The sequence below is a fragment of the Macaca nemestrina genome, chromosome 15, assembly GCF_043159975.1.
Source record: "Macaca nemestrina isolate mMacNem1 chromosome 15, mMacNem.hap1, whole genome shotgun sequence".
NCBI classification, from domain to species: domain Eukaryota; kingdom Metazoa; phylum Chordata; class Mammalia; order Primates; family Cercopithecidae; genus Macaca; species Macaca nemestrina.
The window spans coordinates 2,470,776-2,493,151 of record NC_092139.1 but is presented as its reverse complement, the minus strand read 5'-3'; the positions used below and the strand labels follow the sequence as shown (position 1 = coordinate 2,493,151).

Here is a 22,376-nt window from a genome sequence, read left to right as displayed (position 1 = left end):
TCGCTTGGTGAGCTTTGGGAGCCAGGCTGCTGTGGCCAGATGTTTAGAAGTGCGATGGTGGCTCTGCAGAGGGCGATGGCATGCAGCCGGGCGCTCCTGTTGCCCACGCCTCCCAGGCCCTCACCCCTCACCATGCCTGCGCCCAGCTGCTCCTCCAGCGCCATTCATCCCAGCAGGCAGCATGGACACGGCAGCTGAGAAAAGATGCCAGCAGAACGCGCTTATTTTATAATATTTAATAACTCAGTGCCAATCTGCATTAACACAGTCATCCTCAGGTTTTTCAGAGGGCTGTGTACACATCTGTGAGAATAAATGTTAGCCTCTAAGTTTTGAATGAAGATTCTCTGAAGACGGGCAGCCGGTGACCTTTGTTTTACATTGAGCAATTTTTCGCCATCTCAGCCGCTCTGGCCATTTTGAAAAGGGCTACAAATCTGCTATGCATGAGTCCTCATGCCCAGTTATCAGATGTTTGGACCGTGTGTTCCTGAGGATTGGCCAAGCAAATGCTCATTTTCAAAAACTGCCCTGTGGGGAGGAGACTGGGGAACACTCGTGAGACCTGTTGGGTGGCACATGCAAGGGGTGGAGCGCCCAGGTTCTCCAAGCAGCAGGAGGCTCTGATGGACTCCCCTTCGTTGGCAGGGGGAGGCTACTGCTAGAAGCAGCAAAGTGCCTGGTGCCACAGGTTTCAGCTGCCTGCCTTCTGCCGTAAGTGGCTCCAGCACCTCCGTGCTTTTCAGGAGTGTGAGCTGAGCAGACACGGTCATCCCAGTGGTCACTGTGGCTGGGGCAGAGGGACACACGGTCCATGAGACATCCATGCTCTCGGAATGCTCCAGGTGTGTGGCTGTGGGGCTCCACCATCATTGCCTGAGCCTGGAGCCAGAGGCTCATCCCACACTGCCTGGTCTGCCCCACAGAGCATCAGCGCCATGTCAGATGGGGAGAGCATCTCTTACCAGAAACCAAGCCTGCCACCCCACTGACGCTGACTTCCTGCCCTGCAGAACTGTGCGAAATTAGTTTCTGTTCTTTGTAAACTGCCTGGTCAGTGGTGGTGGTGTGGCAGCACAGATGGACCGATGGTGGACCTCGATGCAAATGGCGGACTCTGGGTGCTGACCTGGTGTCGGTGCAGCTCACCGAACACCCAGGGGAACCAGAACTGTTCGCCCTCTGCTCAGTTGTGACTTGTCTTAGACATTTTTAAAATGTTAAAAAAAAAAAAAAAAGAAACGCAAGGCGTGGTGGCTCACACCTGTAATTCCAGCACTTTGGGAGGTCGAGGTGGGTGGATCGCTCAAGCTCAGGAGTTCGAGACCAGCTTGGCCAACATGGTGAAACCCCATCTCTAATAAAAATACAAAAATTAGCTGGGCCTGGTGGCGTGCACCTGTAATCCCAGCTACTCAGGAGGCTGAGGTGGGAGAACTGCTTGAACCCGGGAGGCGGGGGCTGCAGTGAGCTGAGATCAAGCCACTGCACTCCAGCCTAGGGGATAGAGTAAGACTCCATCTCAAAAAAAAAAAAAAAAAAAAAGTTTAAAAAACCCTACCCCTGCCTAACGCTTTTCCCAAGTAGCCGTGCCATTGGCATTCCCAACTTTGCCTGGCACCTTCTGTCGTTTGCTTTTAGCCCCAGCAGGTGTATTTCATTGGCATTTCTCTCATGAATAATGGTGTGGAGCAGCTTGCCACGGTGCCTTTGCCGCCTGTGACCTCTTGGGTGAAACATCCGGCGGTGTCTTCTGCTGACATGGAGGCGCGGCCCAGGCTTTCACCCGAGGAGCCTACAGCACATGGACAGCGTCAGGGTGTGCTTTCTTCACAGTTTGGGGCTTTCACCCCAGGAGCCTGCAGCACGTGGAGCGCGTCAGGGTGTGCTTTCTTCACAGTTTGGGGCTTTCTTGGGACAGGGTCTCGCTCTGTCACCCAGGCTGGAGTGCAGTGGTGCCATCACGGCTCACATCATGGCTCACTGCGGCCTCGACCTTCACGTCAGCCTCCCAAGTAGCTGAGACTACAGGCGTGCACCGCCACGCCTGGCTCTTGTTTCATTTGTCTTTTTGTAAAGACGGGGTCTCACTGTCTTGGTTAAGCTGGTCTTGAACTCCTGGGCTTCGAGGGACCCTCTCACCTTGGCCTCCCAAGTGCTGGGATTACAGGTGTGAGTCATCGTGCAAGTCCAGGGCTTGTGTTTTTTTTTTTTTTTTTTTTTTTTGCTAAACAGGATGAATAGAAATCTCCTTTAGGGGATCTCTTAATCCAAATCGTTGAGTTGAATGCGTGTGTCCCGGTGAGGCTGCTCCTCTAGATGCTGCAGGCATTTTGCAGACATCCTACCAACTGCCATCAGCGACCAATTAGATAGCGACAGCTGTGCCTGTCACACGGCCCTTCCAACCTTGCGTGTGCTTCAAGTCCGAGATTCCAACCTTGCGTGTGCTTCAAGTCCGAGATTCCAACCTTGCGTGTGCTTCAAGTCCGAGATTCCAACCTTGCGTGTGCTTCAAGTCCGAGATTCCTGACAGAAAGCAGCGTGTGCCCCCACCCACTCCGTGGCCACAGCTGGAGTCCTGGGCTGCTGGGTGCTCCAGGTGCCACACCCCACACACGCATAGAGCCCGTGCACTGGCAGCGGGCACCCACAGTGGCCTCTGCAACACCTGTCTGGCTGCGGCTTGTTTCCTCACTGCAGCGTGCTCATAGGAATGTGCGAATTTCACTTGAAGTGTAGGTAAAGAGTTCTGGGGTTGTTTGTTTGTTTTGAGCCATCCCAGGCCACAGGGCCACCAGGAACTGGAGGAAATGGTAAATCCAGGGCCCTCTTGGCCACTTCGTTGGCCTCTGCACATTTGGCCCCTGCGGACCCTGGAGCTGCTGCTTCACTGTCTGTGACGTCAATAAGTGACACTTGCCTGCCACCCTCTTGCCGGGAAAGCCGGGTTGGGTTTTCTCATTTCCACCTTTTCCCTGTTTTACATGAGGGCACGAGGACGGGGCTGCAGTATCAGTGGCGCACCTATCACCAGCGGGCCCCAGAGCTTTGTGTTAGCCCCTCTCAAGCCCTTTAGCCTCTGGACCGCTTAAATTCTTAAAAATTATACAGGCCCCCAAGAGCTTTTGTTTATGTGAGCTTTATTGACATTTACCATACTAGGAATTAAAAGGACATTTAAAATTAACTACATAAAAATAACAAACTCACTACCTGTTAACACACATTTTAAAATAAAAAATAGTTACATTTTCCAAAACAACATGAATGGGAGCATTATGACAGTCAAAAGCTGGCAACTAAACATAACTGGCACAAGCTCTGCCACTGAGACAATGGAGGGCTGAGCAGTAGGCTCCCTGCAGAATGAAAGGACTGGAGCTGCCAGCATCAACACCAACGCATCTCCCAACAAGGGTGAATGAAAACATACACCTAAAGACCTCAGAGAGCTGTGCATCCACTCGGAGCGTGAGCCACCAAGCACACGCTGACCCCGGGGAGCGCCCGAAGTGAGCAGAGTATCTGAAGGAAAGAAGGAAGTGAGCGGTGGGCAAAGGAGAACCCGAGGACCCTGGCAGGGTCTCAGCTGCAGACATCTAGTCCTGCTTAACGGGTGCCGAGGCCACTGCACCTCGGGGTTCTCACGAAGCTCCTGACCTATTTTTATTACTATTATTATTTATTTATTTTATTTTTTATTTTTGAGGAGTCTCCCTTTGTTGCCCAGGCTGGAGTGCAGTGGCACAATCTCAGCTCACTGCAACCTCCACCTCCCGGGTTCAGGCGATTCTCGTGCCTCAGCCTCCTGAGTAGCTAGAATTACAGGCATGTGCCAGCACACCTTGCTAATTTTTGTATTAGTAGAGTCGGGGTTTCATCATGTTGCCCAGGCTGGTCTTGAACTCTTGGCCTCAAGTGATCCGCCCACCTCGGCCTCCCAAAGTGCTGGAATTACAGGCGTGAGCCACCGCCCCCGACCCCTCTAAGAGCCCCCGCCTGGCGTCGCTGTAGGCAAATCCCAAAGAACGTGTCCCTCTTCAGCAGCCGGCTGGGGCGCCACAAGCACTCTCTGTTGTCTTCGCTTTAGTTTGTGTCAAAAGTGACTCAAAGTTACACAACACTGGAGGGCGACTGCAGCCTTTTTACCCTGTGGCCTTTCCCATCCAGGCGCCCAGAGGATAAGCCCCTGCCCTCCGGGACCCCTGCCCTCCCGGACCCCACCCCTCTGGGACTCAGGCCTTCCCTGACTCCTCCCCTCCCGGACTCACCCCTCCCAGATCCCTTCCCTCCGGGACCCTCTTCCCTCCCGGGCCCCCTCCCCTCCGGGAACCTCTCCCCTCCCGGACTCACCCCTCCCAAATCCCTCCCCTCGGAGACCCCCTCCCCTCCCGGGACCCCTCTCCTCCGGGACCCACCCCTCCCTGACCTCTGCCCTCCCCGACCCCTGCGGGACTAGATGTATGCAGCTGAGACCATGTCACGGTTCTCACCCCTGCTCTCCCTTCCCGGACCCCTGCTCTCCCGGACGCGTGGACTGCAGCTCCTGCCCGGGTGCCCGAAGCGCTGAACCATGGTCACTTCTGTGCGTAGCCCTGGTGCCTGCCGCCCAGAGCCGGACCGCACTCCTCGGCTTCCGCCTATCCCCTGGCACAGTCACACGAGTGACAGCTCTTCCCGCCCGGGCTGGCGACGCCGAGGGGTGGGCTTGGCCCGACCTCAGCAGGTCCCCAGCGCGCTTCTGAAACCCGCCTGCGGTCCTTGGCGCCGCCTCTAGGGGCCGCCGCCGCTCCCCTATGACACAGCAACAATAGGGGCCGCTCTGGCCCACGCGCCTCCCGGCCCGCGCTTCCGCCGGAAAAGAGGCGCCGGCGCGGGGGCGGACCGGGGAGGAGCGAGTGCGATGGACGGTCGCCCTCGCCAATCGGTGGCAGATTAGGGCCGGCCTCGGGGCCTCCGGGGCCCAATCGGTGGCGAGAGCGGCAGGCGGGGCGGGCCGAACGCGGGCTTCCGGCGGGGCCCGGCAGGCGCCGAGGAGGAAGAACCCGGACGGCGCCTCTCGTACGAGTGTGGGCGCGAGGCAGGTGCGGGGGTCGCAGGTCCTGGGGCGGCCGGGGGCGACCGGAGGCGGGGGCAGGGGCTGCTGGTCCGGGGATGGGGCGGGGTCAGCCAGGACGAGAAGGTGGCCGGCGCGGCGGGCGGGGCCTGCGGGGGCCGGGCCGGGTGGGGGCTCTGGGGTTCGGGCGCCGCCCCGGTTCCGCCTGCGGCCCTGAGCGTGGGGCTCGGCGGGAGCTCGGGCGGATCTGCCCCGCGGAGCGGGTCGCCGGGGCGGCGCGTCGAGGCTGGTTCCCCGCGGAGACGGCGTCACGCCTGGGGCCGGCCCCATTAGGCTCGGCGGGGCTGCCCCGGCCCAGCGCCGACTGCGAGCGGTGCGTTCGGCGGGCGCGGGGGAAACGCGGAAAGCAGCCCGGCGTGTCAGTGTGGACGGGGCCTGCGCGGCCTTAGGCAGCTCTGGGCGCCGGCCCCCTGCTCCCAAACACCCCAGGGGGCGGGAGCTTGCCGGACCGCAGGCGACCGTGACCGCCGCGTCTCAGCGTCGTCTCCGCGCTTTCAGGATGACGACCTCAGGCGCGCTCTTCCCAAGCCTGGTGCCAGGCTCTCGGGGCGCCTCCAACAAGTACCTGGTGGAGTTTCGGGCGGGAAAGATGTCCCTGAAGGGGACCACCGTGACCCCGGATAAGCGGAAAGGGCTGGTGTACATTCAGCAGACGGACGACTCGCTTATTCACTTCTGCTGGAAGGACAGGACGTCCGGGAACGTGGAAGACGTGAGTGTCCCAGAGCCGCGACAGCGGGACAGGCGACTTCTCGGGCCCTCGGAGTCCTCGCTTTGGAGTTCGCGGTGGGGGCTTGGCCGCATCTGGGGAACGCTCGTGAGGCCGTCATCGGCTGTCGTGCTGATGGGTCGTCCTGGTTTCCGCGATGACAGGGGCGTCTCGGCCACTGTGTGTCTTGAACTTTCCGTGTGAGGTGCCTGGGGTTGGAGGTGTGGCCCTGGAGAGCCTGGAGCTCTCTGCCTGGCCGCTTCACTCAGTCTTCTTTGTTCTTCAAACTTTAAGTTGTTTTTTGTTACATTGGAGAGTAGTTCAGAGTTGACCTTTTAACTACTCTAGGAATGTTGTTCCCAACGCGTCTCAGAAACCCTGTTGCTATCTGAAAGGCCCATTTCCCTGCTCTCTCCCCCGCGCCTTGCCCTTCATGGGCTCTCTCTGACCCTGGCTTCTCCACCTGGGGGAGACCCTGCCAGCGAGGGATCTGGCGGCTTAGCTGCCTCTTGTGCACCCCACCCCGTTAGACCCAGGGCCTGGCATGCTCTCCTGAGACTGGGCACAGTGGTGCCATCTGCACCGCTGACTCTCTCTTCCTGTGGCTTGCCAGGACTTGATCATCTTCCCTGACGACTGTGAGTTCAAGCGGGTGCCGCAGTGCCCCAGCGGGAGGGTCTACGTGCTGAAGTTCAAGGCAGGGTCCAAGCGGCTTTTCTTCTGGATGCAGGTACGGGGCAGCTCTTGGGGTTTTGCCTTTTTGTTGCCCTGTGATTCAGTTAGGAACTTGCTTGCAGTGTGGTGCAATTGGCTGTTACAAACCAGCGGGCACCGGCCACACGGCCTGAGATGCCACCCCAGGACTGTGGTGCGTGTTCCCTGGGGCCGAGGTCCTCTCCCAGAGTACGGTGGCTCCAGGCTGGGCTCCGGGTACCCAATTGTGGTGTGGAATTTCCAGCCAGACAGGCATGCTGACCCTGGTTCCAGCGATGCCCAGTGCCCTCTCTGCCCCTTGCTGTGGGTCACTGAGGCCCCCGCAGCAGAGGCAGGGGCTCCTGTGTGGCTCACAGAAACGAAGCATTCTCCTCTCCCTCTCCACAGCCCTGCCCCTTCCCTGGCAGTGTGTCCTGGAGGCCAGGGGTATCAGCGCCCGGGGTTTCTCTTACCCACAGCTGCAGAGCGTCCGTTGGGTCCAGAGGCCATTGCTCATTCTGCCATCTGTCAGTGACCATTGAGCTTGTTGCTGTTTTTTGTGCTGTTACAGGCAGTGTTGCAAAGAATTGCCTGGTACACAGATTATTTTCCATAAGCCAGTATAATCTGGAGGTGAAAACTGGTGGCGGGCCTGTGGTCAGAAAGCGTGTGCGTGCGTTTGCAATGTGGAGAGAGAATGCCATGCCCTCTGCCAGAGGTGGAGCTGCTGTCCCCACCCCCAACCTTGGCCCTTTCGAGAGCAAGGGTGGCCCTGTCCGAGAGGCCTCTGGGGGGCAGATGGTCCGTGTTGCCGCTCACCTCTGCAGGCACTGTGCACGTGGCCTGGGAAATGAACAGGCATAGCCGAGTTCCAATTAAACTTTATTTGCAAACACAGATGGGGAGCAGTTTGCCACCTGCTGGTGTAGAACGTGTTTTTCCACGGTTTTGCCAAGAAGTAGTGTCCAACTGTTACCACCCTCTCCCCTTTTTTTCCCGATTTTCCTGTTGATGACTTTTAAGTCCCTGTCCCCGCTTTGTCTTGAGGGCAGGGACTCCCAGTGTCCCTGGCGCCCTGCAGCCTCCATAGCTGTTGGAGGTATGCGTGGGTGCTCTGCTCCCAGCTCTGTGTGCTCGCAGGTTGATGGCTTCTGACCCTGGTCTGTGCACGTGTGGGGACACACACGTGTGCTCGATTGTGAGGGCCTGCCGTGGCTCTGGGCTGTGGTGTGCTGAGCGGGCCAGTTCGCTGCCTTCCACTGGTTGAAGGAAGGAGACGGGTGTATAAAGAACCACACCCCAGGCCGGGCGCGGTGGCTCAAGCCTGTAATCCCAGCACTTTGGGAGGCCGAGACGGGCGGATCACGAGGTCAGGAGATCGAGACCATCCTGGCTAACACGGTGAAACCCCGTCTCTACTAAAAAATACAAAAAACTAGCCGGGCGCGGTGGTGGGCGCCTGTAGTCCCAACTACTCGGGAGGCTGAGGCAGGAGAATGGCGTGAACCCGGGAGGCGGAGCTTGCAGTGAGCTGAGATCTGGCCACTGCACTCCAGCCTGGGCGGCAGAGCGAGACTCCGTCTCAAAAAAAAAAAAAAAAAAAAAAAAGAACCACACCCCAGAGAGCAAGAGGGTGAGAGGACTTGGCTTGGCAGCAGCCAAGTGCCTTCAGAGCCCTAGGCTCCCCATCTGTGAAATGGGTGGAGGGGGACAGGGCACACCCAGCATTGTGGCAGACTGGGGCAGGGCGCGGAGCATTGTGCTCAGCAGGCATCACTGCCGTCCCCTCACCTGCTGAGCTGAGTCCTGTCTCCTCAGCACTGTGTAGCCAGGTACACGCGCCTGTGCCTCTCAGGTCCCTCACCTGTAAGCCAGCTCAGGATGGCTGTGGTGGCCCTCAGAGTGAGCTGGCACCGGCTCCTGCTCTTACGTGTCCTTTCTCTGCAGGAACCCAAGACAGACCAGGATGAGGAGCACTGCCGGAAAGTCAACGAGTATCTGAACAACCCCCCAATGCCTGGGGCGCTGGGGGCGAGCGGGAGCAGCGGCCACGAGCTCTCTGCACTAGGCGGTAACTGTCAGCTCTGTCACATGAGCTCAGGGTTTCCTGGGAGGCCAGAGTCTACTGTGGATGACTCGCTCCCTCCGCATAGGTTGTTTGGAAGTGGAAATAGAAGATTCTAAGTTAGACACCCTGTTAGCTCCCTGGGTCACTCCCCAGTCCCATCTTCATGGGGTAGGACGGGTCTGTGGCCCACCGTTGCCTCACTTCAAGTGGTGCCGCCTGTAGAGTTCAGAGGCAGCCGAGTGGGGTGCTCAGCAGAGGCCCAGGCAGCACTGTGGGGCCGGAGTGGGGCTGGCCGGGGCGGTGCTGTGGGGCTGGCGTGGATCTGGCTAGGGCAGGCCCCCCTGAGCTGCAGTGTTTTCCAGGTGAGGGCGGCCTGCAGAGCCTGCTGGGGAACATGAGCCACAGTCAGCTAATGCAGCTCATCGGACCAGCCGGCCTTGGAGGACTGGGTAACATGCGCCTCCCGGGCTCTCAGGCAGCTTCCGCTGGGAATGCTTTGAGGCCCTGTCTGTTTCCTTTAAACTTTTGCTAGCTGTCTGCGTGGTGTCGGGGAGCCTGTGTGTCCGCAAGCTGGTTCCCCTTTGGGAATGCGCTTGTTTGCCTGTGGCTAGAGCTGGGTGAGCGCAGGCTTCTGGGCCCCTGGTGAGGTCCCCGGCTGGGTACTTCAGAGGAGGATGGCTGGCTGAGCGGCGGGGCTGGGGGACTGGAGGGAGCTGGGGTTCCTGCCCTGGGTCCCTTGGCCCCATATGGCCGCCTGCCTGCCGCTAGTTCATGGAGTACAGACCCGTGTGCTTGGCCCTTCAGAAATACTTGTCCCTTTGGGTGGGATCTGGACTGAATCTGCTTTTAATCTAAGCACATGAATTGTGTCATGGGATGGAACAGAAGTGACCTTGCTTCCAGAACACAGTTGCACATGTCTGCCCGCCCCCCCGCCCCACGGCTCCTCCAGGCCTGTGGTCCCCACCGCCCCGCGGCCCCTCCAGGCCTGTGGTCCCCCCCGCCCCGCGGCTCCTCCAGGCCTGTGGTCCCCCCCGCCCCGCTTCACCCCGTGGCTCCTGGCTTTGGTGTTGGGAATTCCTGCTCCTCTGGCCTGGGGAGGGGCAGGCTCTTCCTGGTGGGCTAGAGGGCATAAGAGCTCGCATTTCCTTGCCCCCGCAGGTGGGCTGGGGGCCCTGACTGGACCCGGCCTGGCCAGCTTACTGGGGAGCAGCGGGCCTCCAGGGAGCAGCTCGTCCTCCAGGTGAGCGCCATGGCTCCAGCCCCGCCATGCGGGCGCCACGGTGTTATGGGAGGGACAGCGGGGAATCCTGGCCTGGCACCTTGGACCCTGCGAGTAGGCCCTGCTGTGTGGGGGCGTGTCCGCTCCAGCGGTGCCCTCTGTCTTCGCAGCTCCCGGAGCCAGTCGGCAGCGGTCACCCCGTCATCCACCACCTCTTCCACCCGTGCCACCCCAGCCCCTTCTGCTCCAGCAGCTGCCTCAGCAACTAGCCCGAGCCCTGCGCCCAGTTCCGGGAACGGAGCCAGCACAGCAGCCAGCCCGACCCAGCCCATCCAGCTGAGCGACCTCCAGAGCATCCTGGCCACGATGAATGTACCGGCTGGGCCAGCGGGTGGCCAGCAAGGTAACGTGTGCTGTCGCCCGGAGCTGGGGGGGCATGGAGCCTGCTGTCCCTGGCAAGCTGACCTTCCAAGGCGTCTGCCTCTTGTGCGTGCCTGGGGTGCTGCGGCCATGGGCTGAGCCCCTGCTTACATACCCTCCATGTGGGCACTTAAGCTGGCATCGAGCTGATGGCCGTGTTCTTGTGTCCCAGTGGACCTGGCCAGTGTGCTGACGCCAGAGATCATGGCTCCCATCCTCGCCAACGCGGACGTCCAGGAGCGCCTGCTTCCCTACTTGCCATCTGGGGAGTCACTGCCGCAGACCGCGGAAGAGATCCAGAACACCCTGACCTCGCCCCAGTTCCAGCAGGTAGAGGCCGGGCCCGGGGTGCCCCCCGCTGTGTGCTCAGGGAGTGGGCAGGAGGGAGGAAGAGGCCCTGCCCCACCTTCACCGTGGCCGTGCCTCGTGTGCCCGACCCCCAGAGCTGGCAGCTCAGCAGTGCGGCTCTGGCCGCGGCCCGGGGTGGAGCTCAGCCCTCGCCTGGCTCTTCCTTGCAGGCCCTGGGTATGTTCAGCGCAGCCTTGGCCTCGGGGCAGCTGGGCCCCCTCATGTGCCAGTTCGGTCTGCCTGCGGAGGCCGTGGAGGCCGCCAACAAGGGCGGTAAGTGGCTGTGCCTGCACCTCCGGGCCAGGGCCAGAGGCAGGGTCCATTCCTGTCCCCCTGGATTTGCGAAGTGGGGCTGAGGGGGCGAAGGTCACAGCCCTTCTGCCCTTGATCCCACCGCTTTGATCCCCAGTTCTGGGCAAGGGTTAGACGCCACCTTGTGTCTTTAACGTGTTCTAGATGTGGAAGCGTTTGCCAAAGCCATGCAGAACAACGCCAAGCCCGAGCAGAAAGAGGGCGACACAAAGGACAAGAAGGACGAAGAGGAGGACATGAGCCTGGACTGAGCCACGCGCCGTCCTCCGAGGGACTGACGGCGCTTGCAGTGCGTTGCACAGCCTCACCTCCCACCCACTGATAATAAAGTCTTTTCTTTTACCCGCCAACGCCTCCTTTCTTTGCCCAAAGGAGTTTTGGCTGGACAGATGCTAGCGTGAGGAGCTGCTGTAGGATCCCAGAGAAACTTACTTGACCTAACGATGGAAAATGGTCACCCCAGAAGTCTGGTGCCTCTGTCCAGGCCAGTTCCAGACCTGTCTTGAGACTCCGTATTTAAGTCAACATTCAGTTACACAGAAGTTACTTTTTAATTTTTAAGGAGGAACCAGTGATTACAAATCTCTCACAATTAAAAATAGGTGGAAGGGCCAAGTATAAAAACATTTTGCAGTATTTTATTCTTTCATTTAAAAAGATATAATTTAAACCATCTCCAGAAACAAGATCTGTCACCCATAGAGCCTAGAATCCCAATAAACACCTATGAGGTGAGCACAAAGGGCAGTGAGAGGAGTCACCTGCAAGGGCCTAACCAGAGGCCAGGGTTGGCAGTGCCCTAGGCGGCTGGGCAGCCACTGGCCCCCACTGCCCCGTGGACCTCTGCAGAGCGAGTCATGGTGACGGGGGCCCGGTTCACTGTCAGCCTCCTCATGCAGCCACGGTAGGCGGGGGGCCAGGGCTGCATGGCCGTGGGCTCTGGGGGCGCAGGGAAGATGGAAGAAGGCTGGTTGGAGGGCAGCTTGGGACCCACAGCCCCTTCCCAGACATATGTCCCCCACCCAGCCTCTGTCTTGTTCCACACCACAGGAGGGTGGGAGGGGGGTGGGTTACCCAGCCTCTAGTCCTGAGGGGCAGCTTCCCCACGCTTGATCAAGGCCGCACTCACCAGGCAGGCCCCCGAGGTGCAGAGGGGCTGGGGCGCCAGCCGCAGCCGCCAGCGAGGGGCCCACGGTGTGGTTGCTCTGTGCGTCCACCTCTAGCCGGAGCACGTTTCCGCCTTTCATCACTGCGGGAGAAGGTGGACTCCTGAGGCCAGGTAGTCCCCAGCCAGGCCTCTCTCCAGCCCTGAAAGAAGCTGCCCCACCCAGAGCCCCGCTTGACTCCCTCTCTGCAGAAGGGTGGGGGTGGGAGTGGCAGAGTGCCCTGGCCACAGGAGGGGCCTCACCTGCCAGCCGGTGCCACTGGCCGTCACACAGCACTGAGGGGCGGGTCACTGATGTGGAGAACTCCCCTGCTCCATCGTCCGCCCACAGCAGGACCTGGCGGGGTAGGAAGGGAGGGTCAGGGTGCGCCCCCAAGGTCACCAGAACGGAGAGGCAAACCCAGCCCTGGTGTGCCACCCCTGCCAGGCTTACTTGCTTCTCAGTCACCTGCAGCTGCAAATAGGGGGGTGTCCGGGCCCGGCCCAAGTGGAAGATCAGGCCGGTGACTGCCAGGGGCCGCACCTCCAGTTCCAGGCCCACGTCAGGCAGTGTAGCTCCTGGGAGGTCTGCAGGGAGAGGCTGTGATAGAGAAGGAAGGGGGGCCCCTCCCCAGAACCTCCCGGAGCCCGCTGCCCTGCCCTGCTGGGGCCTGGGATGCCAGCACCCACAGACCTAAAGTGATAAGTCCCCCGCTGCCTGGGAAGAACAGGCCCGCCTCCAGGGGGCCCGAGATGCAGGGTGTGACCCCTGCCATCTGTGTGGGGGCCCCCAGGGGCCTTCCGTGCAGCCTCAGTCTCTTCACACAGCCGCTGAACCCGACGGTCACCTATAGGGAGCAGACGGGGCAGGGATCAGGGCCCAGGGCAGCTGACAGGGGTGAACAGTGGGTGGGGAGTGAGGGCCGGGGCAAGATGGTTCTCACCGGAAGTTTGGAGCTGTGGCTGCTGGCCGGGAGGCCCCCCACAAAGAGGGTGTGGGGCTGGGGGTGCTCTGCCCCCTGGTGCTGCCAGCGTGGCCCCTCCTGGCTCCAGGCCCGGGCCCCGTCCGTCACCAGCAGGATCCGGTTCTTCTCCCAGCGCACGGAGACCTGGGGGCAGGAGGCGGGTCAGGGTAGGGCCGCCAGGCCCTGCCCACCTTCCTTCTTCTTGGCCCATACCTTGTGCCAGTGGCCAGGCCAGGAGCGCTGGCGGCTCTGGGCGCGGAGCCGAGTCCCAAGGCCTTCCATCTGTGCGATGAAGTGTCCATTGCTCAGGAAGAGTGCCAGGGAGGGGCTGCCGGGCCTCGGGCTCGCAGCGAAGAGCAGGAGGCCTCGGGGGCTTCGCGGGAGGACGCGCATGGAGAGGCTGGGCCTGGAAGCGGAGCTGGCGTCAGCCTGCGCGGCCCCTCTCAGCCCACCCCAGCTGTGTCTGGCCTTACCAGTTCCTATGTGGGGCCAGGATGCCCACAAACTCCAGGTGACTGGACAGGGAACCCCCAAACTGGTAGGTGTCTTGGGTGGTCCTGAGGTATGGGGGCAGCATGCAGGCGGGATCCTGGGTGGGCTGACGACTGCGGCGGGAAGCCTGGGGGCATGGATGGTGAATGCAGGGGCTGCCCGCACGGGGGCCACCCTTCCAGCCACACCAGCTCTGCCCGCTCACCCCTGGGGCGCCCACCTTCCGGGTGGCGGTCCGCAGTCCTCTAGGCCCCAGGTCCAGGGTCTGGGCTTGCAGAGTGGGTGCACAGCCCGTGCTCACGTTCACGCTGCCCAGGTTCTGCTGCAGGTCGAATACGCGCTGTGGGCCCAGGAGCCTGTGCAGGGCGGACAGGCGGTCAGCACTGCAGAAGGCCAGCTGGGGCCTTGCCCCCCAGTGCCCACCGGGCTCACCGTCGCACAAAGATGTTGCTTATGCAGCCACTGAAGTGGAAGGTGTCAGGCTCAGGCAGGCCTCCCAGGAGGAGACTCGGGGGCCCCTCAGGCTGCGGCTGGGGCTCTGGGGGTGGTCCCCGGTGGGGCTTCATCTGCTGGAGCTGGTCGTCGACATAGAGCCAGACCCTGGGGGGCGGGAGGCCGGAGGCTCAGAGGAGACAGAGGTCCGGGCAAGTGCAGGCGGGTGTCCCTCCAGACCTTCATATGAGGGCCCAGCGGCCAGGCTCACCCCGTGGCATTGCTGTAGAAGGCGACGTAATGGGGGGCGCCATCGGCAAAGCCCCCCTCAGCTGTCACTTCAGTTCTCAGGAGCTGTAGGGTCACGCGGCCCTGCCGCAGGGACACCTGGCACGGCCCATCCTGGGGACAGCAGCCAGGTCAGCTGGCCAGTCTGGGGACCCAGACTCATTCCAGCCACCCCAGTCCCGACTGCCCCGACGGCCGCTGCGGGTTGGGGAGTGGGCACGGGTGTGAGGTCTCACCGGGGATGCCCGGTAGTAGAGCAGGGCACTGTCCTGGGCACTGTGGAAGCCAAAGCCGGAGTAGACGTCGCCAGTGAGGGGCGCCACGTTCGAGAGCGCCAGGTGAAGGAAGCCGTGGCCGTGGAAAGTCATGGCGCGCCCCACCTGCGGGGAGGCCGTCCCTGAGTGCCCGCAGGTACCCCTGCATGTCCACAGATGCCACCCCCAGCCCGGGAAGGGCTGCTCACCAGCAGGTCAGCGGTGCAGCCGGCGCTCACGCCTGTTGTGTTCAGCCGCTTGAGGTCCACATACTTGCCCAGGGCCTTGATCCCTTTGACGCAGCCACGGACTGAGCCTCCCATGGGGAAGAGCCGTCGCAGGCTGCGGGGATGCGGGGATGCGGGGATGCGGGGATGCGGGGATGCGGGGATGCGGGGACGCGGGGACACGGGGACATGGGGACACAGGGATGTGGGTCAGGGCGTCGCCTCTAAGCCCAGCCTCCCGCCCCGACAGCCTGGCCTCGGAGCCCCAGCGGCAGAGTGCTCACCTCGGGGGCAGCTGGTCGGGCGGCGCGCCCCCCAGGTAGTAGGCGTCGGCCAGTTCCAGAACATTGTCCTGCTCCACGCTGAACACCGTGGCCCGCTCCACACGCACCAGCACACGCTTGCGGCTGCCCCCCAGCAGGAACACCTGGATCTGCAGGACCAGTGCGGGCTCCAGGGCCAGCTGTGTCCCTGTGGCCTGCCCCGCCCCCATCGTCCCACCTCCTCTCCCTGCCACCCCGGCCCCACCCTGGCCCTACCGCCTTGCTGGCTGAGGTCAGGGGCGGTGGGGTCTGCAGCGGGACAGCCTCTCTCAGGCCAGCGCCAAAGTCATACAGCAGCACGAGGCTGCCTTCTCGCACAGCCAAGCACAGGAACTGGCTCTGCAGAAACAGGGCAGGGTTAATGTGGGGCAGGATCAGTGCAAGTGGGGACGGTGGGACAGGTGTGCCTGGCATACCTGCTGCTTCAGGAAGAAGAGGACCCCACTGTAGGATACGAGTCGCAGCTCCTGTTCAAAGCGCTTGGTGGTGCTGATCTGACCATCGAAGCTGATGCGGGCAAAACCGGTGCCATCCAGGTAGGAGCCGTCTGTGAGCCACGGGTCCCCGGTCGACTTGGAGCTGCAGGTCAGAAGTTCTGGGGTCAGCGGAGGGTGGGGTGGGTGGAGACGGGGAGGGCAGGCCACACGCACCGGGCACAAGGCCTGTCCACAGCCGTGTCCAGCTGGAAGGTCCTCTCGAAGTTGTAGAGGCTGACCACCTCCTCATTCAGCGTGTCCATCTCGATGCAGCCCCGGTAGCCAGGGAAGCGAAGCAGGGGAGGGGGCTGTGGGCACAAGGCTGGGTCAGGGCACCTGGCCTGAGGCATCTCCCCTCCAGGATGGACCAAGGGGACTTCAGACTACAGCAGGACGGACTGAGGCGAGATACCAAGAGAACTCACGGCTCTCCAGGACACAAGAGACTCGGGGCTGTGGAGCCCTTCCCAGGCTGCCCCCAGCCAGGCGGGCTCACCGTGAAGGTACTGGGGTAACCCCCGACGTAGAAGACAAAGTCGTCTGGCCGCAGGTTGAGCAGCCCCTCTGCCCCAGGGGCCACCGTGTCACCCTTGGTTTCCTGGATCATCTGTCTCTCCACTGTGACAGACATGTGGCCAAACTGGACAGTCCTGAGGGCAGAGGCAAGGGTTGGCGAGTGAGCACGGAGAGGCGAGGGGTGGCGGGTGGGCACGGAGAGGCGAGGGGTGGCGGGTGGGCACGGAGAGGCGAGGGGTGGCGGGTGGGCACGGAGAGGCGAGGGGTGGCGGGTGGGCATGGAGAGGTGAGGGGTGGCGGGTGGGCATGGAGAGGTGAGGGATGGCGAACGGGCATGGGCCCCACAGTTGGAGGCATCCGGACTCTCTCCAGCGCCTCCCACCTCTCCAGGCTGACAGCTGCAAACTGCTCCCCAATGTCCTCGTCGATACTCAGGACTGCAGGGCCCGCCTCGCCCAGCCGATACACCCAGTGCACCTTCTTGTCACGCAGAGACACACCCATGTAGTCCCCAGTGGCCTGCAGCAGTGACAGACACACAGTCGGGACGGGGACCAGGTACCACCCATTTCCAAACAGATGCTGAGCTCGGGCCCCATCCACCCAGCCAGCCCGGTACCTGGCGGCTGCCCATGTACATCACAAAGTGATCCTCGGTACCCTGCCCAGGCTCAGGCTCTGGGCCCTGCAGGTAGAACTTGAGGGCAGTGTAGGCAGCAAGGTCGGCAAGATCCCGTGGGGTGCGCAGCTGCACCCCTGAGCGCCCATTGAACTTCATGGGCACCTTGACCTGCGGGGCACAGTCCATCAGCATTCATCACCACCCTCCTTGATGTGCACCTTCCCCTGGGACTCTCACCCACCTTGCTGGCAGCGCCCCGGGCCTGGGCAATAAGCTGCCGCACACGGCCGATGCTGGCGGACAGGACCAGGCTGGCGTTGTGCGCCCCACGGTTCTCCAGGACACTCAGCTTGGCCAGCAGCTGGGGCAGCGTCTTCTCCAGGCTGGACACTGCACAGTGGGAGTGGTGGCCCTGAGACTTTTACCCCCCACCCTGCCCCGCCTCCCTCAGGGGCACCTCGAGGGCCATGGGCACACCTGAGCGGCCTGCGTCGAGCACCGCCTGGCCCAGGTCCTGGCCCCGCAGACCCTCGTACTGGCCCTGCCACCGCTCCACGCTCTCCTGCACGGCCTGCAGCTGCGAATGCACACGGGCGGCCACGTCCTGGGCTTCAGCGGCCACAGCCTTGGCGTGTGCGATCTTCTTGCTTGTCTCGTCTGTGGTGGGCAGAGGGCAGGCTCAGCAGAGGCCAGCAGGGACCATTCTGGCTTCATGTCCCCAAGTCCTTTTGTCGGGCCAGCAACAGGGACATCCAACCCCCTACGGATCGTGTGAGACCCTGACACCCCGAAATGCAGTGCAATCCAAACCCATCCCACCAGACGCCCCCTCCATGCCAGGACAGGCACCCAGCCTCCCAGGCCATAGCTGGTCCCTGGACATGTGCCCTGTGTCACCTCCCACCTCCTGGCCCCACCATCTCTCCTGGGCTTGCTGGGAACAGCCAGCAGCCTCAGAAACCGGGTGAGGCCACATCATCCTCTGCTCCAAGCCTCGCAGGGTGGGAGCCCTGGTCCTCACCGCCCAAGGTCTTGCCAGCCCCTTGGTTCCAGCCACGCTGACCACTGTGCCCTCCTGGGCGCTCTTCCTGCAGGGTGCGCCCCAATACCCCCGCCCCAGGCCTACAGCCTCCCACCTACACCTCCACTTCTACCCAAAGCACTTCCAAGCCTGCCAGCCTCCCGACGGCTGGGGCTGTTGTGTGCTATCTGCAGCCCTGGCACCTCCCTGGCAGGCGTTCTGTGTCTGGCCCCAGCTGCCCACTGTGGGGGTCTCTTCAACAGCACAGTGAGCGGTCAGCAGCCATGTGTGGCCAACGCCAGTGTCACTGAGCCTCGTGGTCGGCCGGCTGCGGGAGCCGCGCCCAGGCTCCGAGTACCTGTGTCCATGGCAAGCATGGCCTGCGCCGCCTGGATGCGCGCCTCCAGTTGGTCCTTCTTGGCCCGGACGTCTCGGAGCTGGGTCCCGGCACCCTGGAGGGCAGCCCACACTGCGGGGGAGGCAGCTTCAGCTCCCAGGCAGCTTCACCCCCAATATACAAGTGCAGCCCACCTCCACCTTTCTGACCCCAGGAGGACCCAGGCTGACACACAGGCAGACAGACGGACAGGGACACTCAGACATGGAGTCCCTTGGCCTGTGGGGAGGTGTTGAGTCTCAGCGCAGCCTCCGTTCCCACTGCAGGCACAGCTGTCCCCATCGCACAGATGAAACAATAGAGGCTCAGAAGAGACACCCCTCTGGTTCTGGCAGCTCACACCGTTCTCATTGCGCAGCTTGGCACACATGTGGCCCTCAAGTCAGCAGAGCAGAGGCCACGTACCATCTTGCCCTGTGCCTCAGCTGGTGCCTCAGTGGCAGCCAGTGCCTTGCAGGAGGCTGCTCCTCCCTGGGCTCCCCTGCAGGGCTCCCTGGGGCTGACACACAAGCAGCTGGGGAGCCACCTCCAAAGCCCTCCCACCCCGAGCCACGCTGCGGCGACCCACAACCCCACGCGTGCATGTGGCTGGGGGCTGAGGGTCCCTGGGAGCTTAGATGCCCAGCGGGCCCAAGGGCCCCCATCGGAGCCCAGCACTCACCGAGGCCCAGCCTCCGCTGTTCCCGGAGCACGGCCTCCTCCAGTGCACTGCTGTTTGCCAGGAGCTGCCGGGCTCGGTCCACCAGGCCCTGCCGCACCACTGTCTGTGGATGCAAGGACAGGCCGCGGCTCAGACGCGTGGGCCGGGGCTGCGGGAGGTGCAGGCAGTGGGGGCGCTCCTGCTGGGGCTGAGAGGAAGGTAGGGGCCTCACCGCCCACGTGTGGTCTGCCTGCTGCAGGGCCTGGCCAGCGGCATCCTCGGCAGCCTGCACGGCCTGCAGGATGCGGCTGTAAGCGCTGGAGGCCTCGATGGCCCTCTGGGTAAGGCGGTCCTGGTTGATGTCCAGGATGATGCTGTAGTGGAAGGGAAGGTCGAAGGAGCAGGTAAGCACGGGCGAGCAGACACCCTCGGCCTGGCTCTCCAGCCTCCTGCGCTCACGGTCAGCCGCACCCACGCCCGCCCGCCGAGTTCTGCCTCCAGGCCTTTGCCCATGCCTGTCGTCTGCTGGGTGTACTGCTCCTGCCTGCTCCTGTCACTCTGGGCCCCAGCTTGCCATGAAGCTGAGGAAGGCCTGGCTTCTTTGAGGACAACGGCCTCAGCCCCTAGGAGCGTTCCCAAGGCCCTGGGCCCTCCCAAGGCCCAGGCTGCATCCCCAGGGTGGGCGCAGGGCCCCTCCTCTCCTGGCCACGCACCTGGACAGGTTGAGCGCCAGCTGGTCCAGCTGCTGTGCGTGGGCCTCGGCGGCCTCCACCAGACGCAGCTTGCTGCCCGCTGGGGAGAAGTCCTGCGTCCTCTGCAGCAGTGGGGTCCGAGCCCCGTCCAGGCTGGCGGCGAGGCGCTCCAGCTCCTGGAAGTTGAGTGGACTTAGCAGCCCCTCATCCTGCTCACAGCCACCTGATCCACGACCCTGAGGGTGGGCTCTGCACGCAAGTGCGCACACAAAGCTGCCCACGGGCCTGGGAGGGAGTTGGCCATGGATGGGGTGGTGACAGGGGTCAGGGGCTGCACTCACCTCCTTGGCCTGGTCCAGGCTGTGCAGCAATCTGAAGACGCTGGCCAGGGCGTCACTAGCTGCATGCAGAGTGGCCTTCAGGGTGGCATTGTCCCGGGACAGCTCCTGCTTCCTTTGCTGAAGGCAATGCAGGGGAGTTGGGGACAATGAAAGGTAAAAAAAGATTAAAGGATATGATGGGGTGGACAGTGGGGCAGGGAAGGGAGAAGAAAAGAGAGTGAGTATGGGGGGTGAGGAGGGGGGAGGAGGGGAGGGGCAGGACGTGTGAGTGTGAGGGAAGGAGGAGGGGGGAGGGGAAAGAGAGGGGGAAAGGATGGGAGGGGGTGGGGAGGGACAAGGAGGAGAAGGGGGAGAAGAGAATAGGGGAGGCCAGGGGAGGGATCAGGAGTGGGGAGGGATCAGGAGTGGGGAGGGACAAGGAGGGCGAGGGGGAGGAGGAAACAAAAGGGGAAGGATGAGCGGATGGAGATGGGGGAGGGAGAGGACAGGAGAAGAGGGAGGAGGAGGGGGAAGCGGAGAGAGGGAAGAGGGAGAGAATAGGGAGGGGGAGGAGGGAGAGAATAGGGAGGGGGAGGAGGGAGTGGAGAGGAGGGGGAGAGGAGGGGGAGGGGAGAGAAGGTGGAGAGGAGGGGGAGGGGAGGGGAGAGGAGGGGAGACGGAGGAGGGGGGAAAGGGGGAGAGGGAAGAGGGGGAGGAGGGGGGAAAGGGGGAGAGGGAAGAGGGGGAGGAGGGGGGAAAGGGGGAGGGGGAAAGGGGGAGAGGGAAGAGGGGGAGGAGGGGGGAAGGGGGAGAGGGAAGGGGGGAGGAGGGGGGAAAGGGGGAGAGGGAAGAGGGGGAGGGGGAGATGGAAAGAGGGAGGGGGAGATGGAAGGAGGGGGAGGGGGAGGGGGAGGGGAAGGGGAGGGGGAAGGGGAGGAGCGGGAAGGGAGAAGAATGGCAGGGAGGAGACAGGAAGAGGAGCAGGAGCAGGAGCAGGAGCAGGAGCAGGAACAGGAGCAGGAACAGGAGCAGGAGCAAGGGCAAGTCCGGGGTCCTCACCAGGGCTTCCTCCAGGCGCTCCTGGTTGCGGCTGTTGAGCTCCTGGGCCTCCCGCGTGACGTCCACTGCCCGGTTCAAGGCCTCTCGAAGGTCCATGAGACTGGCCTCATGCTGGGCCAGCCGGTCGCGGGTGTGTGTGGCCAATGCCTGGTTCTCCTCCCAGAGGTTGCTCAGCTGCTCCTGCACTCGGGCCAGCACTAGCCGAGACCAGGGTGAGGGTGGTCACTCTGGAAGCCAGGCTCCTTTGTGACCCCTGGTCTCCACTTGGTGACCACCAGTCCCCTCTGCCCTGTGATACCCACCTGATGCCACTCCACGCTGACCTCCCCCTTGGAGCTCCCAGGTCCCTGCCTCTCCCCACCCCGCCTGCCAGGGCCAGCACCACTCACGGCTCTGCGCTGCAGCCAACTCAGCCTCAGCAGCTGCCCGCGGGGCCCCCAGGTCCCGGGCCCGCATCTCCCAGAGCAGCCGCTCCACCTCGGCCAGCGTCCGGCGCAGCTGCTCGCCTGACAGAGCCGAGGCATTGGCCGGCCCCAGGTGGCCGGTCTGGGACATGAGCTCTGTGGGGCAGGGGGTCGTCAGAGCCTGGGGCCACCCGTACTAGTGCACCTGCCTGCTGGCTTCCAAGCCTAAGACCCCAGCCCCGCCACCCTTGGCAGGCCAGCGGCCCAGAACCTAAGTGCACCTGGGTGGCCCCTAGAGCCCCTGGGCCAAAGGCCACGGCTGCCCCAACACCCTGACACCACTCTGCTCAGGTGGCTTCCGAGGCCTTCTCGTCCTTCCCCTCGCCGCCTGACCCACCCTGCCCCCTGGTCATCTCTCTGAAATGGCACCCCCTGCCAACCCTCAGTCTGGGCCAGCAGGTCCTGTTAGGCAGGCTCAGGGAACCAAGTCTCTCCTCAGTCCTGTGTCTCAGTGTGTACTACGGCACATCTGTGAGCGTGAACATCTAACCAGCACATTTCCTGGGGAGGCTGTCGAGGGGTCTGATGTCTCCTGGGGCCACCTGTTTGGCCACACGGCTGTGTCGCCGACCTCCCGACCCTGCCCTACTGTTCACTCGAGGCGCCGTCTCCCATCTAAGCAGACAGACCCTGCCTGTTCTTCCAAGCCGAGCTTGGCCAGGCACCCCCGCCCCTGCCCCAGGCAGCCCTCCTGGCTCTGAGCCCTGAGCCTGGCTGGGCCGGCCCCTACCGCTCAGGGTGCGGTCCACAGCCCGGATAGCCGCCAACAGCGTCTTCGCCCGGCCCAGCGTGGCCTCGGTGCCGGCCAGCAATCGGCTCGCCTGCTCTCGGGTCCCTGTGGCCTGTGGAGGCAGAACCCACTAGCCCACGCCGCTGGTAGGCGAGGGTCAGGGTGGCAAGGGAGGGCCTGGGGTCTGGGGGCGCTGAGGGTCCCAGGGAAGAGGGACTTCTTATCTATTTAATTCTCTGTCTGATGACTTGTTATTTATCATTTGTTACTTACCTAAAATAATGAGTTATTACTTGCCATTTATTACTTCTTGTCAATTTAATGAAACAGTTACTCATTAAGACATTTGAGGCCAGCCACGGTGACTCATGTCTGTAACCCCAGCACTTTGGGAGGCCGAGATGGGCAGATCACCTGAGGTCA

General features: G+C 62.6%; 2 protein-coding genes across 7 annotated transcripts in view; one reads left to right on the top strand and one right to left on the bottom strand.

The window, feature by feature from the left end:
- Positions 1-4,854: 4,854 nt before the first annotated feature.
- Positions 4,855-11,241, top strand: LOC105470535 (ADRM1 26S proteasome ubiquitin receptor). Of its 6 annotated transcripts, none has more exons than XM_011722621.2 (10): positions 4,855-5,087; positions 5,618-5,831; positions 6,442-6,558; positions 8,469-8,592; positions 8,952-9,038; positions 9,751-9,832; positions 9,982-10,214; positions 10,404-10,561; positions 10,750-10,852; positions 11,036-11,241. In XM_011722621.2, exons 2-10 carry the CDS (start codon positions 5,619-5,621, stop codon positions 11,140-11,142), a joined length of 1,224 nt encoding a protein of 407 aa, XP_011720923.1. In that variant the 5' UTR covers positions 4,855-5,087; position 5,618; the 3' UTR covers positions 11,143-11,241. The 6 variants fall into 6 exon arrangements, with proteins under 6 accessions (XP_011720923.1, XP_011720920.1, XP_011720922.1 ...); XM_011722618.2 differs by having other exon boundaries at positions 9,961-10,214; XM_011722620.3 differs by having other exon boundaries at positions 4,860-5,083; positions 9,961-10,214.
- Positions 11,242-11,509: 268 nt separating this feature from the next.
- LOC105470533 (laminin subunit alpha 5) overlaps positions 11,510-22,376 on the bottom strand; it is a 57,963-nt gene continuing 47,096 nt past the window's right edge. Inside the window, exons 51-80 of the mRNA XM_011722617.3 lie at positions 21,954-22,065; positions 21,149-21,319; positions 20,760-20,956; positions 19,722-19,838; positions 19,402-19,556; positions 18,921-19,062; positions 18,710-18,812; positions 18,010-18,120; positions 17,108-17,287; positions 16,872-17,020; positions 16,628-16,798; positions 16,391-16,527; positions 15,989-16,142; positions 15,667-15,800; positions 15,433-15,595; positions 15,233-15,355; positions 14,978-15,126; positions 14,676-14,808; positions 14,449-14,592; positions 14,196-14,326; positions 13,925-14,092; positions 13,713-13,848; positions 13,474-13,619; positions 13,214-13,406; positions 12,980-13,144; positions 12,730-12,883; positions 12,490-12,623; positions 12,300-12,393; positions 12,021-12,140; positions 11,510-11,830 (exon numbers count right to left, since the gene is read on the bottom strand). Of these exons, the coding sequence (XP_011720919.2) occupies positions 11,691-11,830; positions 12,021-12,140; positions 12,300-12,393; positions 12,490-12,623; positions 12,730-12,883; positions 12,980-13,144; positions 13,214-13,406; positions 13,474-13,619; positions 13,713-13,848; positions 13,925-14,092; positions 14,196-14,326; positions 14,449-14,592; positions 14,676-14,808; positions 14,978-15,126; positions 15,233-15,355; positions 15,433-15,595; positions 15,667-15,800; positions 15,989-16,142; positions 16,391-16,527; positions 16,628-16,798; positions 16,872-17,020; positions 17,108-17,287; positions 18,010-18,120; positions 18,710-18,812; positions 18,921-19,062; positions 19,402-19,556; positions 19,722-19,838; positions 20,760-20,956; positions 21,149-21,319; positions 21,954-22,065 (4,326 nt within the window). The 3' untranslated portion in view covers positions 11,510-11,690. The remainder of the gene's footprint in view (positions 11,831-12,020; positions 12,141-12,299; positions 12,394-12,489; positions 12,624-12,729; positions 12,884-12,979; positions 13,145-13,213; positions 13,407-13,473; positions 13,620-13,712; positions 13,849-13,924; positions 14,093-14,195; positions 14,327-14,448; positions 14,593-14,675; positions 14,809-14,977; positions 15,127-15,232; positions 15,356-15,432; positions 15,596-15,666; positions 15,801-15,988; positions 16,143-16,390; positions 16,528-16,627; positions 16,799-16,871; positions 17,021-17,107; positions 17,288-18,009; positions 18,121-18,709; positions 18,813-18,920; positions 19,063-19,401; positions 19,557-19,721; positions 19,839-20,759; positions 20,957-21,148; positions 21,320-21,953; positions 22,066-22,376) is intronic.

What these genes read in the sequence shown, in the direction of transcription:
- LOC105470535 (XM_011722618.2), top strand. Translation starts at nt 5,619, where the DNA reads ATGACGACCTCAGGCGCGCTCTTCCCAAGCCTGGTGCCAGGCTCTCGG. An exon ending in CGTCCGGGAACGTGGAAGAC is followed by an intron (nt 5,832 to 6,441) that starts GTGAGTGTCCCA and finishes GTGGCTTGCCAG; the next exon opens with GACTTGATCATCTTCCCTGA. An exon ending in GGGAGCAGCTCGTCCTCCAG is followed by an intron (nt 9,833 to 9,960) that starts GTGAGCGCCATG and finishes TGTCCGCTCCAG; the next exon opens with CGGTGCCCTCTGTCTTCGCA.